This window comes from Solanum stenotomum, chromosome 9, assembly GCF_019186545.1.
Source record: "Solanum stenotomum isolate F172 chromosome 9, ASM1918654v1, whole genome shotgun sequence".
NCBI classification, from domain to species: domain Eukaryota; kingdom Viridiplantae; phylum Streptophyta; class Magnoliopsida; order Solanales; family Solanaceae; genus Solanum; species Solanum stenotomum.
Window position 1 is genome coordinate 12,261,516 of NC_064290.1, and position 17,972 is coordinate 12,279,487.

Below are 17,972 nucleotides of genomic sequence, written 5' to 3' on the forward strand. Positions count from 1 at the left end.
AGACTACTAACAAAAACCAACATAATCATCACTCATTTTATATATTGTATGTCATTATATGCCTAATTTATAAACCTGATAGTTAAACTTTTGTGAGGCGCGTTATGAATTTTTTCGAGTTTAAACAAAAAAAATCGTAAAAATACAATTAAAGTTTTATTGCTCAACTAATACATAATTATATTACGTTCAATTACATACAATTGAAATCTTCTTCGTATATTAGTTTTTAATTCTGTTTTACAAGTGACTAGAATTCTGCTAAATCTCCTACGTTCCATTCGCTTAGGGACCAAATCTGTGAAATTGGTTTAATTGAAGGTCATATATGCCCAGTCAAATTATACGGGGACTTAAATTAGACTTAAGTAATAATTTAAGGACTAAAGTCATTAAGTTCCTTCAATATTTGATATACCTACTACAGTCTAACCTTGTTCTAACAGTATTTTACTATGCCAATTTGATTTTCTCTAGAATTGATTTTTTATGTTATATTATATTTTTTTCTAAAATAACATTCTACCAATAACACTAGTGACGTGTACTATAATGCTACATTATTTGTAAAGTTATCCCTCTATAATAGTCATATTTAAATATTGTGTTATATTATTTTATAAAAAATATATTATGTATAAAAATAAAATATTAAAATATATATGATAATCATCATTAATGTTATGCTCGTAATAAATTTCTCACCCTTTTGCCTGTAATAGTAACAAGAAAAAAAACAGTTGATTAAACGTTAAAACCATATGCTTCATAAACAGTTAATTCTTTCTGTAATCTCTAATTAAATAATGATCACATTATCGTGGTCCCCATAGTTCTTCATGTTACACACTTTGTAAATTTCACATGACTATTAATAATAACAGATTTTTTGAAATTCAATTATTTCAATTACAAATGAAATTTGGGTACATATGCTACACATTTTGTAAATTTCCCATGGCCCTTAATAATTATTACCCAGTACGCATGAAAATTGGTATGTTACACATTTTGAAAATTTCACATGGCTCTAAATAACTATAGGAAAAAAATTATTTTTTTTATGATAAGAAAATTTGACGATTCCAATTAGGAGTGAGCATGGTATGATATATACTAACTTATCATATTGTGTCGAAATTTTTGATATTGTGATTTTGGTTTTATGGTATTTGATATGGTATATGGTTTATTTTTTATTTTTTTTGGTATTTGGTACGATATTTGGTATTTAGAAATAGCATATCGAATACCATCCCCAAGTATATATATATTATTAAAATACTAACAAATATGTAATCTAGTATTAGAATAAACTAAATGTGTAGAAGTTAAAACTTTGACTACTATATTTTGACTGAATGTAATTGATTAACAAAAAAGAGTTGTTTGTACGTTCTTTTGAATATATATTATTTCTACATGTGTAATGTGTTAGTATGATACAATTGAGATCCTTATTTGAATTGTCGATGTCGTAATACTCAATTATATGAGTATATATTAGTAGAAGTTGAACAAACTATCGTTACCAATTTACCATACCGCAAAGTACCAAAACCAAACTTCAAAATATTGAACCATACTGAATTAAATTGATATAATAATTTTAAAAACTGAATACCAAAATTACAATACCAAAATTTTAAATACCCGTATCATACTATACCATGCCCCTAATTCCAACTAGGCATGAAAATTGGTATGTTACACATTTTGTAAATTTCACATGACTCTTAATAATTACAAAATCCNCCCCCCCCCCCCCCCCCCCTTCCCACACACACACCCAAAACCCCATGATCGAGAGATTTAATGATTCCAACTACCCATGAAAATTGGTGTGTTACACATTTTGTAAATTTCACATGGCTCTTAATAATTATAGAACAATTTTTTTTTTATGATCGAGAATATTGATGATTCCAACTACGCAAGAGAATCGGTGAATAAAGCATCTTTCTTTCTATCCTTTTTACTTAAAATTAAACTCAATTTATACAATAAGATTCAAACTCGTGAGATGAATGCACGTATGTTACATCCAAACTTGTACTACTTTTGCAATTAAATCGAAGCTAAGTCAGTGTCGAAGCCATGATTTCACTAATAAATTTAAAATATAAAAAAAATCAATAAACACACGATAAAATCAAAAAATTTCAACATCTATATATATTGTAAGTTTTAACAAGACGATCTAAATAAATCCCGTACGCCTCCTAGCTCAGCCCAAAAGGCCGAGGGAATCATAGAATAAGATTTTTAAGGATGGAAAGGAGGGAAATCATTGACAAGGAAGAGACTTAACAAAGAGTGATGCATATCTATATCTTTGTTTTAGAAATTACTAGAGATTAATTAGTTACGAAATTTATCGATATTTTTAAGTTAATTCATCACTCTTAGCTAATTAAATTATCTTAAAATTCATCACTAATCTATAACTAAATGGTATTAACTTGAAATTTTTGTTACTTAGCTATGAAATTTTGTCCATCACCGTCATTTTCTAATCTTAGAGTTCCACCATTTGTTCTCATTCTTGATCAGTCTTGTCCAAGTAGCTAGAGGAATTGTTGTGAACATGACCTGACATGAACTTTGAGATGTAAAATGTAACTGGTAGAGAGAATTTGTGGACCATTAGAAAACAAAGATATATAGCATCAATTTTACAAGTGGTGGATCCCATTATTGAGGCATCAATCTTTTCCAACTCTCTAACATCAAGAAAGAGATAGACATAATATAGTAGTTGGTCCACACATGACCACTATCTTTGAATTAATGGTTTTTATTATCAACTTGTATTTTTCTCACTTTAGATATCTATAAAAGTAGTGTTGCATGTGAAGCACAACTTGCATCAACACTAGTCAATATGAATCTAGCTATAGCTAGTTGCACCTTGATAAGGAAATGCATTTGTTTGGATACCTAATTGGAAATTAATTGTCAACTTATTGGGACTGAAATGTATTAGTTATACACCCTAATCGATTCATACAATTAATATACATAGCAAACCTATGTATACCAATACTATTCTTATTCTAATTCAATCATATTTAGTATTAGTTCATTCTACTACATCCAATTAATTCATTTAATACAACAATTCAAATACTCATAATGATAGCTAATCTTTACATTATTAATATCAGTATAGATCGTAATCAACTGCTTAGAGTGCTTGAGAAACTATTCCTTTTTATAATATTGGACCGAGACAAGTTTAAGAAGAGCAACACAAACAGTGAGGATTCATATAACTGATTTTAACTTGACCAAAACTGAGGCGTAGTTGTTGTAATAGATGTATGTGAGTACGAATAATATGTTAGTACAATCATTTTCAAGTAGTTATGTTGAAAGGACTAGTGATTATCCAATTGAAACAAAGAGTTATATAGTTGTTGTTGTGGTTGTTAAATGGAGTAAAATTAAAGAAGATCTCAGATATCTGCCTTGTTTCCCTATGATGGGATGATAAGAGACAACTTAGGACACCAACACATGATTAAAATTTTAAAATTTCAGACAATAGTGGTCACTTCTTCTTGACTTAGGAAAAAATATCTTTGGAATATCACACAAAGCATCTCTTATACATTTGTTTCTATCATTAACTTTTGCAATGAAAAATATTGTCATAGAAGATACTTGAGTTGAATGGCTATAGTTGATTAAGTTTGGCGTTAAAAACGCACATTTTTTCTATCATTAACTTTTGCAATGAAAAATAATATTGTCATAGAAGATATTTGAGTTGAATGGCTATAGTTGATTAAGTTCGGCGTTAAAACCACACATTTTCAAATTCAACGCACCAAAAGAAAAGTTATTTTTCAGTGAAATAATGATTCTCGAGATTTACTAGGCAATCAGCGAACCACAATTATGCATTTGTTTATTTTTGATTCGTCTAACGTCTAGGAAAATGGTAGTTGTGATTTAGATGGCTCGTTTTCTGATTTAATAATAATAATTCTTATTTGTATAATATATGGTAAAAGTAAAACTATTGGCAAATTAATGAAATCAATCTTTTCTGTCTGTTTGCACTATTCCCCTTCATTATTTTTATATTAAAATAGGGAAAGGGTCTTGGACCATTTTCTATATGTTTTAATATTGTTTATTTTAGATGAACCGTTGTCAATATTTTAATATTATCTATTTGTATAATCATTGGTGAGATATTGTTTTATTATTATTTTTAATATAGGGTATATGGTAAATTTGAGGGAAATAAAATTTGAACAAAGCTCATTAGTTTTTCATTGAATAGAAAGAAGAACACAAGATATGATTGAGATGAAAACAAAAAAGAAGCTAAACTAAACGCGGATTCAAGATTTGAAAGTTGCAGGTGTCATGTTTTATATACTTGCCTCTAGCAACAGAAGACTTAATTCAAAGGCAACACTAAACCCGTGCATCATTTGTGTACTTTAGGTGCCACATTGCGTATATATCTAACTTTTCACATATATTTACATATTGCAAATTTTAATGGAAATGTGTGGGTGTCGTGGCACCCGTATCTCATAAGTTAGATCCGCCCGTGGCAAGCCACACAAAACAAGCAAACCTTGATCTCCATTGAAATATATATATATGATGTATGATGTGATACACAGGATATACAAAAAATTAAGCAAGAAATCAGTATGTAAAGACCAAATGGTTTCTTTTCTTATTCCTTTAGTCATATAGATGCAGTAAGTTACATATGCGAACTACTAATGTGTTCCTATAGAATAAAACTTATAGCTTTGCTATATGAAGAAGTCTCATACAATGAAGAAGTTCATTAATACGATGGTGTCTTACATCTTTGAGCGGTTAGCTTCCAAAATCTTAAGATCTTCCGGTACGGTAGTACTGTGATAAACATTACGCCAAATGAAGCAATAATTTCACTGTCCTGTCAAAATGGAAGATAAGTACTATAAAATCAGATGTTAAACTCTTGGTGCATCAAGTGTTTTTTTTTTTCTGAGGTTGATCTACTCAAGCACTACGTACTTGTCGATGAAAATAGAACAATCATAAATCGAGCTGACTGGAATTAAATGTCACCAACAGAGAAAAGGTACTCCTTATTATCAGAGCTTATGCACTCAATGCAAATGGTAAAGCAAGAGAAAGTCCCTTACCTAATTTTACAGTACTGATAGTATCCTCAGTGATAACTCTTCAAGTGGCGGGTGCATTACTATTAGTTGGATGCGGTAACTGTTGACTTCGCTGTGCTGTATGTGAACCTAAGCCAAAAATGTTTATAGGCTGCAAAGGAAAGCACAAAATAAAAAGAGGAGAATTCAGGAAACAATTTTTGCTATTTATAGGATGATGAAAGTAGGTATATATTGAAGAAAAAAATCAAATGGTATCAAACCTGAGAAGTGCCTTGAAGTGGATGGAACCCCATGTAACTAGCATATTGATCTGGAAAATTGGGATTCTGCAAATGGCGTTGATAGTTAACTTGATTCAACATTGAATTCTGGCACATTACAGCTGCTTGATTATTAGGAGCAGCTTGTGTCAAAGGGATTGATGGATCAACCAAAGGAAGCCTAGCTAAATGCATAGCATTGTGCATGGAAGGCACCGAAGGCGGACCCATCCCCATTCCCATTCTTGACATGTAGTGTTGGACACCAGGAAACATCATTGATGCCATGCCACTTCCCATCCACATCATCTGAATATCACCATAAAGGAACATTGTGCTTAACTTATATTCACCATATATACTATCAGATAGGTCATTTAAAGATAAGCACAACTATTGAGATGTATAACCTTCTATAACAGGTTTGAATGCATTGATAGTATAGAATATTTTTACATTGTGATTGTACTTAAGATAAAGTATAAACATTTGGATCATGGACAAATGAGTCACTAACTCACCCCGTATGATTTTATGAGTTCATACCTGCAGTTGCATCTGAAGTGACTTCAAGTATTCAATAGCCTCATCCAACATTGATGCTTTGTCTGTCTGAAAAAAGTAAGCCAGGAAACATAAAATTAGGAATTCCTGGAAAAAGCAAGCTGAGTAGGTATAAAACAAGCACCAAATAATCCCAGTCATAAGGTTCACTAATGCTTTTCTAGCATCAACCAAGAAACTATTGCCGATTGAATCAAGATCGTGTATACTTTCTGTGTTATGAAGGTTATGCCGGATACTATTTGTACTTCTCAAATGCTAACAATTTCATGATCAGATGAAAACTACAAATATTGTCCATGAAAAGTACAATCAGCCTCAGATTCCTCATCCCCATACCTTAGTAGAGTGAGGAAGAAGCTCTTGCAAGGCCTTCATTTTCTCATTGATTCTGTCCCTCCGTCTCTGCGAAGAGAAAGCCATTTGATGATTAAGGTATATTTCCTTAAAAAAGTCATAAAATCTATAAATATGCAAAGGAAGGTCAACAACTTCTACCCTTTCAGAGAGATTATGCACTTCTGCAGCACGGCTCCTTCGGGCAGTTCCAGATTTTTGGGCTGACTTGTTTCCTCCAGCTGATTCTAGCTCATCAGCCTGTATAGCAAATTATGGAACTTCAGATAAATGTAACTTACTTTAAGCCAAGAGACTAAGAAGACAAATTGTAACTTACTTTACTCTGGCATTCTGGTTCTTCACCGTCTCTACCCTTCCTTTTGTGGCCCTGGCTATTGGTCGCTGTAGATTGATTGCATGCTCTTGCATAACTACTACCCGATCTTCCTGAAGACGAAGATGTATTAGCTGGTTCAAATGTGTCTCGGTCCATTGTATCACTTTGTGGACTGATTTTTCCGGTATAATCAGTGATCATTGCTGCAGACAACCCTCTATTTGCACTACTTGAAAACCGGCTAGTATCAACTTGATTGCTGCCACAGTGGCTTGAACCAACTGTCATCACAGACCCCTCTTTGATATCTAGCAGCATCAGATTGCTTCTATCTTCTTTGCCACCAAGCTGCACATTGGATGACCTTATCGGTGGAGGAAAGTTAACACCTTTCTGATTCCCCCCTACTATATGATGTTTCTGTTGTGCTGATCCAAAGTTGTGAAATCTTGGAGGTGGCATTGGATTTGGATTGAAACCAGAATGATGTGATTGCAGAAGAACATGGTTGATCTCTAAAGGATCAAGCTTGAAAACCTTATTATTGTCCTCTGATTGCCTAATTGACTTATCAGGTTCCTCCCCTAGGTGAGGATTTGTTGAAATATCAGATAAGAAAGGGGAACAAAATTCTTTGTCAAACGAATCATCGATAGGGCAGTTTAGCCACGAGACAGTTTCATCATCTTGAATCAAATTAGTCTGATTTCCAGCAACTCTTATTGTTGGTTGATCATGTTTGTTGAACTGTCTGCATTCATTAGGATCATAGCCTGGCTGCTTTTTATGTGTTTGGCTATGTAATACTACCTCCCCGTTTCGCCACAACAACTCCACTAGCTCATGATCAAATCTACAGAAAAGACCATCCAGTTGAAACTAATTCAAGATCATTTTTTTTAAAACAAATTTAATATACTTTGGTTATGTAATCAAGAAAGAGTACACATATATATTTACCCCATAGGCTTCTTTTGATGTGGAACAGGAAGTTCAGTCTCAATATTCCATTCAGGAAGACATGGATTCATGGCTAAAACTACTGCATATATCAAGAAAAGAAACAGTTTTTTTAGGCACACAGTAAAAGGGTAATCTCAAAATCATCAAATTCAATGCTTACTAGTCAAAAGGGGTAAAAAAAATGATTTTTCTATATCAAGAAAAAGTGAATCTCTTGATCATACAAAATAGAGCAAAAAGGAAACTAAATATAGACAAGCATGACATAACACTTGAAACTTCAATAGTTCCTCTACTTTTCCTTACTTGTCCATCCCCCACCCCACCCCACCCCCCAAACAAGAAAATCCTCATAAGCAGAAAGAATGGAAAGAAAGATTTTGCCTTATATAATACCTTACAGAAAGAAGGAAACAGAGAAGTTAAATAACCAAAAACCTGCACACAACATAAACAGAGCAAGTCAATTAGAATGGCTTAAAAACTCAATCTTTTTTAAACCCCATTTCTAAAACTAACATAACATGACTAAGAAAAGAAATGAAGCAAAAAAAAATCAAACCTTTTAGGTTCAGAAATGGAAGAAACACCAAAATTTTATAATGGGAAAACAAACCAAGTCAGGGAAAAAAACTATGTGGTCTTTGTTTCACTTGTTCAAGAATAATAAGAAGGAAACAGACAGCAAATGTGAGCATCATTTTTGGAATTGGACACTAATAGTAATAGTATTAATGGAAGAGAAAATGACGTCTGAATTATTTTTGGATACAGCAAATACCAGTGGCTTTAGCTGTCAATAATAGGATCCCCGTATATGCCACGCCAATTCAAGATTTAAATTTTATGAACTTACAGTTTGTAATTTTCTCGTCTCAATCCATATGGTGGAGTTTTGAAATTTATGATATGAAAGTAGTCAGAAATGTTTATGTGGCTACAAATCATTTTATTAAGATTGTTACTCCTTCGTTTTAAATTGAGTGAACAATAAATTAAAACAGAAAAAATACTAAATATAAAAAAATGTCATTCTTTCGGACTAAAAAGGAAAACGAATCAAGCGAATTAGGCAAAAAAAAATATAGTTTTGATGAATTTTTATATATAAATTTATATTTTATATTAAAAATACTGAATTCAAATGAATTCGATAGATAAATGATACATCCAGCCTAGCTGTATGAAATCTTCCTTTTTTTCTATTCCTATGGACCCTTTCCACCTTGTGGATCAAATACTGCTAAATTCTTTGGCCACGTTTGCACTTATCCTCATTTTTACTATTATTTTAAATCATTATTTATGTATATTTCACTTGTAGTACATAATTTTTAATTATTGTGTTCAAGGAACACTAATGATGTTGATTAAGGAGACAAGAAGATTGAGGTCAATTATTCTATTATGATTGAGCTGGTATTTTTTTAATGTTGGTAACCAAGTCAATTAATATATTATGATTCAATTAGTATGTTTTTTTTAATATTTGTAACTAAGTCAATTAATATATTATGATTGAAGTAGTGTATTATTTTGTGTTTGTAATAATCAATGATAGGTGTTTTAGTCTTAATCGCCTGTTAATTAATTCCACGTTTTATAAGTTTGGGATGGGAGAAATAGGGTAGGAAATTACAAAGCCGAAAATTGAACTCTCGCTAATAAAGTAAAAGTTCAAATTGCGAGTTATTAAAATTCCTCACTGTTACTACATTATTTTATAAAAATATGTCAATTTTAGGTGTTATAAAATGTTTTTGGAAAGTTTATAGGAGTAAAAATAACAGTAATATATACTACTAGTATTTACCTTTAACACGACTAATTAGATTTTGCCCATTGACTTGAAACCACAACTAATATTAAGCTTTTTGAAATACTCCCTCCGTCCCATTTTATATGTCACCTTTTTACTTTGCACTTACATTAAGAAATGATGTAACTTTACCCTTCTACCCTTATTTAATGTTATCTTAAGTCAACTTTATAATAAATGATGAATACATTCTCAAGATTAATTAACTACTCTATCAAGGGTATAATAGGCAAAATATGATAATTTATGCATAAATTTTATAAAATGATAAGTACTGTGGTCCAACTATTTATAGAAAGGGATGACATATAAAAGGGACGGAGGAAGTAATATTTATACATTTGAAAACTATGCAAAAAGTATAATACATTACAATAATAAACAATTTAAAATATTCAAAAGATATATATGAACAAATTAATTGAAGAAAAACTTGATTGACTGTTGAAACTCCAATGATGTCACATAAATTGAGACAGAAGGAATAAAAGACAAGTGAAATTCAAGATAATGGGATAATTATTTTTGATCTCCTCCTGACTGTGGTGGGTACCGGAAGAGGTAGAAGTAAGTCGAATAAAATAATGAGGGGTGATTAGACAAACATAATATACGTACAACTTATCGAGGAAATGATCTTAGATAGAAAAATATAAAAGTTAGTAAGTAGTCGAGTATAATCTAGCTTCCTTATCAATATTATTATTATTATTATTACTCTCATTCTATTTTATTCTTTGGTTTTCGTATTACACGTTGTCTCCTTGACTTCGGTTACTTATCATATTATATTATTTGTTGTTGCTACGATTTTCTTATTTGTTATCATATTTGCTTTACATACTTAATACTATTAATCATAATTTACTTGAGCCAAGGGTTTATCAGAAACAATTTCTTCTCAACCTTTTCAAGATAGATATAAGATTAAGACGGCATATACATCACCTTCTCCAAACCCCACTTATGAAATTGCATGGAGTACGTATGATGTTGGTTGCAGCAGCTTTATTAGTACCACTTTTTTTCCCCACACAATAGAACAAGGACTCAGAAGTCAGCACTACTTACACTGTAAAAAAAGAAGGGAATAATGTACATGTAAAAATGATGTTTACAACTTTTCGACAGGGAAACCTGTAACAGGTTTTAATTCTGATGCCAAAGAACGAAGTTGGTCTATTTCTTGTTGGGTTAGTCTCCAACCCAATGCACCACCAAATTCTTTAGCTTGCTCTGCATTTTTGGCTCCTGGGATGGGAACAACATTCTCCTGTGCAATCAACCAATTCAGGACCACCTGTCAAACAAAACAACATATATAATCACTGCAAAATAATATCTTCCATTCATTGGAAATCATTACTATTTGGGGTGTGTTTGCTATTTTTCCGAAAAATAAGTATTTTTTTATTATTTATTTATTTTTGTGTTCGGTACGTTAGCAAATTCTTTCTGTTTTCATATGACTTGTTATATTTTCTTCTTTGTATTTGGAATTGCTGCATTTTGAGCTGAGGGTTTTTGGAAACAGTCTACCTATATCCACACGGTAAGGGTAAGGTCTGCGTATATTCTACTCTCCCCAAACCTCACTTGTGGGACTTCACTGGGTATGTTGTTGTTGGTATGTAAGCAAAATATATTATTATAAAAGCATTTGTATATAATTTAGACAAATACTAACATAGGTGAGGGTATGAGTGTTGGGGATTTATGGAATGGGTTGAAAATGAAGTGTGTTGGGGACAAATACTAAGCTTGAAGGCTTTTTTTTTTCTTGATGAACGAGAAATCGATGAGGTCTAGTTGACACATGATTCAAAATTCAGTGAATAATGGGTCCATCTATACCCTTTTTTCTAATAGGTGCATCCATTTCTACCCTTCTCGTCGATCCAAACTAGCTCAAGATCACATGCACCTAATCCACACATCACATGTTGCACTCTCACATATGCTAAAAGATGACTTATTTGGGATGGAGGTGATATAACCAAAGTAAGTTACAGCTTCTACTATGATTGCTGTTACAGCATTCCAAACAAAGCTACACCTGAAGAATTAAGCTAGTGAAATCATGAGATTTTCGAGAAACAAGGAAGATATACCTGCGTTGAAGTCTTATTGTAGCTTTCTCCAATCTCCTTTATTCTATTTATGAGTGGCTGCAACTGCAAGTGAGCAGAAGTTCTTGAGCCATAAGAAGTGAAATTCTTAATAATCTCAAGTCATATAGTAAAAGCCCTTACTTTGGTAAGAAATTCAGGAGTATAGATCTGTCCGCGAGGGCCAGTGGGAGGATTTTCTGGAGTATATTTTCCAGTCAAAGCTCCTGCATAAGTTGGGAAATGTAACGAGTTTGGGCCGCATAATCCAAAGAAAAGTTGACATGAATTTTCTTACTTTTAACTTGAAACAGAAAACAATTAAGATGCTGAAACATATCATTATCAGGGCACAACATTAAGTTATTTGAAGCAAATTGCATAGCATACTAGTACATGAAAAGAGCATTGCAAAATACTTGCATTTAATCGAAAAGGCAGGTATGACATAAGAGTTTTAACAGACTTCCTATGCCAATAAGATGGCTGGAGAGTGGAAGGGGTGTAGTTCCCGTCATTTCCTCCGTTAAAAATTGATATAGAAATCTGAAACCAACTGGTTGTATTCCGTAACCCTTTTACCTAGGCTACATTAGCAGTTTTTTTACTGTGATGCATGATTAATTGGAAAGAATATTAACTATGTATTGTTGGTTAAACTTTGGTGCAAAAATAACTGGGACAGTAGACGGCTGCTACAGGGAGGAATTTTCGGCAAGTCTCTATACATTTTCAGTAAACATTATTTACATGTGTGATGACATAAATCATTAATACACAGGGGTGACAAAAGTGTAGGAAACCAGCTTCCAAATTTATGTTCAATAACAGCATAAAACCTCATTAACTATTTATTTCATGCCTGGTTCAACGAGGTCATAAATCGGGTCATTCTAGAACACATCTTCACAAGAAAACAGTTGTATCAGGTTTTACCTTGAGCAATGGGTGAATATGCAATCAATGTGACTCCCAATTCATCACAGGCGGCCTTGACACCGTTTTGCTCTGGCAACCTGTATATCAGACTATAATTGACTTGATTTGAAGCTAGTGGAATACCTCTCCTCTTCAGCTGCTCATATGCATCGCGAAGACGCTTTTCTGAAACAAGAAATACTTCCATTGGCCAAATATTGTATGTAGCAGGCAATTTTTATATATATTTTTTTTTGGAAAAAGAGGACAATGCTTGGTTAATTTGACAGTCATATTCTCATAACACCCTTAATAAGAGAACAATCTGAAATATTATCGGGCGGGAGAAAGTAAGATTAGTCATCAAAAGGACTGTCCAAATATTTGATTGACTAGAACGAGTCACGAGTGTACCACTATAGTTAGATACTCCCACAGCTTTTACAAGGCCCTGCTCCACTGCATCTCCTAAACCGTCAATATAACCTGGAAAAAGGATTTTCTGATTGACTAAGCTTTGTCTATGTTAAATGTGAATTATAAACTAAATCTTTTTTAAAAAGAGCATCTTATTAGTTGAATTGAACAAGGGCATCAGACATGACAAACCTTCATTTCCCCATATTCCTGGCCTGAGAATTAGACCATAAAAGCTTTTATCAGCTATTGACTGTTTGCTTAAGAAAATTATCCGAAGAAGCGCGCTCGAGAAGCGTACCAGTGAAGTTGATAAAGATCAACTGAAGAAAGTTCCATACGTGCAAGAGAATCTTTTAGGGCCGCTAGGACACTTTGACGGCCAAGCCTCCATGGTAATGCAGCAAATTTAGTTGCAACAGCAACCTCCACCTCTGGATCTTTTTCTTTTCTTTCCTTGATGAATCTGAAACAAAACATTAAATTATATTGGAGAAACAACAAATGTGAAGAACATGCAAATTGATATTCTGTTGTCCACAAGTAAAAATAATGAAGATTTAGAAGAACTCAAAGTTCACCTTCCTAGTAGTGTTTCAGAATTTATTGCACCGAATGAGAACTGCAAGTAGAGGAAACAATGGTTTTCTCATGATTGTCCACTTTTTTTGTACAATTTAGCAGACTAAGAAATAGCCAAAGTAAAAAACTATTCCTCACCCTTGAACCATAAACCTCAGCAGTATCAATGAATGTTATCCCACAATCAATGCTGGCATCAAAAGCAGTCTTTGCAGCCTTGAGCTTCTTATCTATCATCATTCCAGTAAAAAGAAAAGAGTTAATCATATTGGTTATGATAATGGAGAAGCGGAACAAGCTAGGTATCAACTCAAACAAAATAACTAAAAGGTGAAAAACAAAAAGTGACTGACATTTCAGATGCTATTAGTAATTACCATAAGATTTTCAACAGAAAAAGAAAAAAATACGAGGGTGTTAGGAGCAAGCGCTTACTATCATATGCCAAAAGCTATGGTTGATAGCAAAGGCGCAACTTTATTTCTTAACTAAGTCCACCAAGCAAGCGTCATGTTCGATCATGACTCCGATCCAGGCCAACCCAGCCTCTATGTGGGCCTTGCCATAGGCATGATATTATTGTTACCCAACAAAGGAAAATGTTACATCCTGTTTGGTTCCACAGTATGTCCAGTTTTTCATATTATAGAAATGCAAAACCTTGGCTTATTTTCTTTTCTGTTTTAAAGAAAACATCCAGGCATGGACAACATTGGAAAAGAACCCACCATTAAGCCCTTTCTTCATCGCATACCTTAGCACACATTTCCTTACATAGCTTTTAGGTGCAAATCTATGAGAATATCTTTGAGAAAAAATATTTCTCCGTTCTCCAAACTAGATAACTATTCACAGAGGAAGCTGGAAATGGAAATGTTCGAGAAACTGAAAAGAAAAGGAAATTTTTCAGTGGTTGTTTGGAAGAAGAGAATAACAAGTATAGCAGTCGGAAAGTAGAGCTTTCTTGATTATTTTCCTTAACCTTCATTTTAGCTTTGGTTTAAGGCTGCTCGCCCATGCTTGCTCTAATAGAGACAAACTTGGATTTGAAAATAAAAAGATAAACTTTCCCTTGTTAGCCAAAATACAAGTGCACTCTTTTTTCTTAGTAAAGGCAGAGTAATAGCCTATTTGGCCAAACTTCTAAAATCAGCTTATTTTGAAAAGAACTTTTTTAGAAGTGCTTTCAAAAAGGTATTTTTGATGAGAAGCCGTTTGTGTTTGGCTAATCAAATTAATAAGCATTTTTGTGCATCAATTAGCATTTGGCCAAGCTTTTCTAAAAGGGCACTTTTGGAGCAAAACTACTTTTTAGCTTCGGAAAAATAGCTTCTACTACTCCCAAAAATACTTATTTTCTCCCAAAAACTTGGCTTAACACAGTTTTTTAAAATAAGCACTTTTGACCACCCAAAAACTTGGTCAAACAAGCTATAAGCAAGAAAATCTTTTTAAGATACGAGCCCTCAGGGCTTTGGTCTAGCGGTAAGAGAGAAGCATGTGGTATTTAAATATCTGGTATTTAAGTGGAAAAGGGTATAGGGTGGGCTCATTATCCAGTTTTGAACCGTGCACCATAGGTCCCGAGCGATTTTCCGGTTATCAAAATTTAAAAACTTGGATAAACAAAGAGGGTAATAAATTGGATGCTACTTAAAGAGAAAGGAAAGAAAAATCGGATACTTGAATTAGCAAATCAACTGATGTTAGGGGAAATGGTAGGATTACATGAGAGAAGAAGACATTCTAAATAAACATAACATGTCACAAGGGAGGATTGTTACATTAAATGAAGGAAACTTATTATGATCTAGCTAATTATAATACTAGTCTAATTAATTAGTTAGTCTAATCAGATTAATTAGTTAGAATAGTTAGTTAGCTAAGCCTAGATTCTGTTACAATTCTGTTGATGTGTCAGCTCACTAGTTAGTTAGATATTTTGTTCTCTCATTGTATAAATACGTATTCTTGAAATCAGTTAAGAGATTTTCCCCAAATTCCTCTCTGGTCTCTTCTCATGAATTGTGTCCATGGATGGTGATTAGCCATGATTATGGAGTACTCTTGACAAAACTGACGACAAAGTGAAAAGCAGACGAGGTGTAATTTGTGTCATCAGAAGACTCTTCAAAGACTACATCAATAGATAGGCAATCCACAATATGCTTTCAATGTTTGTTATTTTTGCTGAAACAACTCTAGATTTTTCTACTTATAGAACTGCTTCTTAGAAGTTAATGTAGCCAGGAATAACCTCAGTTGTTTCTAACATGTTAATAACTGTATATCAATTGCACCCTCAGTATCTACGTTGAGGAAAAACAATGATGAAGATATTGTCACAAGCTAGAGGCCAAAATAGCTATAAAGTTCCTGACTATCTTCAAGGAATCAGAAAGGAAAAAGAATATCTAACGACGGCAGTAATTCCAGTAGCAACAGTAACTAATATCAATATATTTTCCCAAATGAAACATAAGTAGGAATGCGCCTGGTCCATAAGAGATGACATGTTTTTTTCTGCTTTGCAGGATATTCTCAACTCCACTTTTTCAGGACTCTTTACTATCCAAGAGAAAACCTCTATGTGATTGAGTATATCCTTCTCTATCTGTTACAGGTCAAGGTCTTCTTTTTTGTACCCTTCAAATGCAGATTTATATCCTTCAAAGATAAATCTTTCGTGGAGTTACTTTTCATCCTAAACATGGGATTCACTTGGTTCGACCAAACAAGCGATTTCCCTTTCAAACTCTCAGTTTCTCATTGAAATGCCACAGGTATTGTGATTAAGAAAATCACATTCAGCTGAGGGAATGAACAGATCAAGGTTACTCACTACCGTTAGATTGACCTGATTTTATGACAACCGTGTGCTGGTGAACATTACACAAAGGTGCCATTAGGCCTCAATCCAATTTCCTTCTTTGCTTTGGAACAATTGGGGCATTCCCTTCAAGCTATACGTTCAATACCAGCAAACAAGAGTCTCCAGCTCTCTATGTATGTATATCTCTAAAATTTCCAGAATGAATATCCTACTAAATCCTTGACTAATAAAAAACAAGAGTAAACAGACACAATACTAAGATATCAAGGGAAACGAGGGACATAATACCAAAGACGAATGTAGTACTTTAGTTACGATTCCTCCTAAGCTACTAACTCTGGCTTAATCCGTGATAAAAATTCACTCATTTTTAACCGAAACCCATAATGATCAAATTATGGATTCCAAGCAGCAATCTTGAACACTCATTTTTACATGACCAAATAAGAAATGTGTACCCAGAATCAGTTGCAATTGCAATTGCAATATTGTTATAGTAAAGGGGAAATGTGTGAGAGAATTACAAGGCACGGAATCAAACCCTCACCAAAAAAGTGTAGTATAACCAACCAACTAAGCTACTAACAATGAGATAGTCACAATTACCCAAAAAGTTTGTAAAATTCAAAGAACTCACCATCCCATTCAAAGTTGTTCCAATAGCTAGTGTCACCCCAAGACCAAGCCCCAATTCCAAGCTTAGTTACCTTCAAATTAGACCCACCAAGCTTCACCTTATCTTCTTCTGAGTTAAATGTAACACTACTCTCTCCTGCAACAGCTCTCATTTTCTGACCCCTCATTTGGCTTAAAGAACACAAACAGGCACTGCTGAAATGCAATGCCATTTTAATCAACTTTCAACTATTTTTGCAGTGAGAACCTGAATCATTATTTGTATGATGACACAAATGTCACTTCACGTAACTACTGGCTCTTACAATTAAGCTTCTTTTTTTTTTTTGGTCCGAATTAAAAAAGAGTTTTGAATATTACTGTCTAAAAATAAAAATATATGAAAACATTCTTAAATTTGGTACATTAAACATGTTAATGTGAAAAGTTGAAACTAAAAAATTTCTCATTTTTTAAAAAATAGATAGGGAAAATATTCTAATTATATTTCTAACACAAAAATCAGCCAATTTGAAACCCAACAAAATTAGATCTTGATCTAACTCACACTTCAAAAAATAATTCAAAATAATAAGAGAATTATACAAGATTAATCGCACATCTCATTAACCACATTATTCCACCCAAAATACAAAATACATACATTTTGTACTTGTGTTTCATTCTTTTAATATTAATATTTTACTTTGTGCATGTATAAATTTTGGATGAATTGAGTCAGCATTAATGTTTTTTAATTGAACTATTATATATTAGATTTGAAAAGAAAAAAATAAATGAGTTATTCATCAAAATAGTTACTCCTAATCCTAATATTTTCATGTAATTAATATTTAAAATTTAAAATAAAATAAAATGACATATATATAAATAAATAATGATAGTTACATAAGCCTGAAATTTAGGCCACAAATGTCGCACATGAGAAGATCGGTTGCGCTAGTGTAATGGCATTTGTTTGTACACGTCTCTTTATTTGCAAATCTTCCCACCACATAAGGTTGCAAATCCAAAACTTACACGCCAAAAGAATAATTTAACAAATGAAT

At 32.9% G+C, this 17,972-nt stretch overlaps 2 protein-coding genes across 2 annotated transcripts; both read right to left on the bottom strand.

Moving 5' to 3' along the window:
• Positions 1-4,656: 4,656 nt before the first annotated feature.
• On the bottom strand, positions 4,657-8,344 carry LOC125876179 (transcription factor PIF4-like). The gene is made up of 10 exons (XM_049557295.1): positions 8,173-8,344; positions 8,007-8,048; positions 7,608-7,689; positions 6,648-7,500; positions 6,470-6,568; positions 6,311-6,376; positions 5,954-6,019; positions 5,408-5,716; positions 5,166-5,295; positions 4,657-4,933 (listed from the first exon to the last, which is right to left on the bottom strand). Exons 3-9 carry the CDS (start codon positions 7,676-7,678, stop codon positions 5,206-5,208), a joined length of 1,554 nt encoding a protein of 517 aa, XP_049413252.1. The 5' UTR covers positions 7,679-7,689; positions 8,007-8,048; positions 8,173-8,344; the 3' UTR covers positions 4,657-4,933; positions 5,166-5,205.
• Positions 8,345-10,420: 2,076 nt separating this feature from the next.
• On the bottom strand, positions 10,421-17,153 carry LOC125876589 (uncharacterized oxidoreductase At1g06690, chloroplastic). Its single transcript, XM_049557801.1, has 10 exons — positions 16,925-17,153; positions 13,593-13,684; positions 13,454-13,494; positions 13,174-13,338; positions 13,065-13,087; positions 12,870-12,941; positions 12,474-12,641; positions 11,682-11,764; positions 11,541-11,603; positions 10,421-10,729 (listed from the first exon to the last, which is right to left on the bottom strand). The coding sequence occupies exons 1-10, from the start codon at positions 17,133-17,135 to the stop codon at positions 10,544-10,546; spliced, it is 1,104 nt and encodes a 367-aa protein (XP_049413758.1). The 5' UTR covers positions 17,136-17,153; the 3' UTR covers positions 10,421-10,543.
• Between the last annotated feature and the right edge of the window lie 819 nt (positions 17,154-17,972).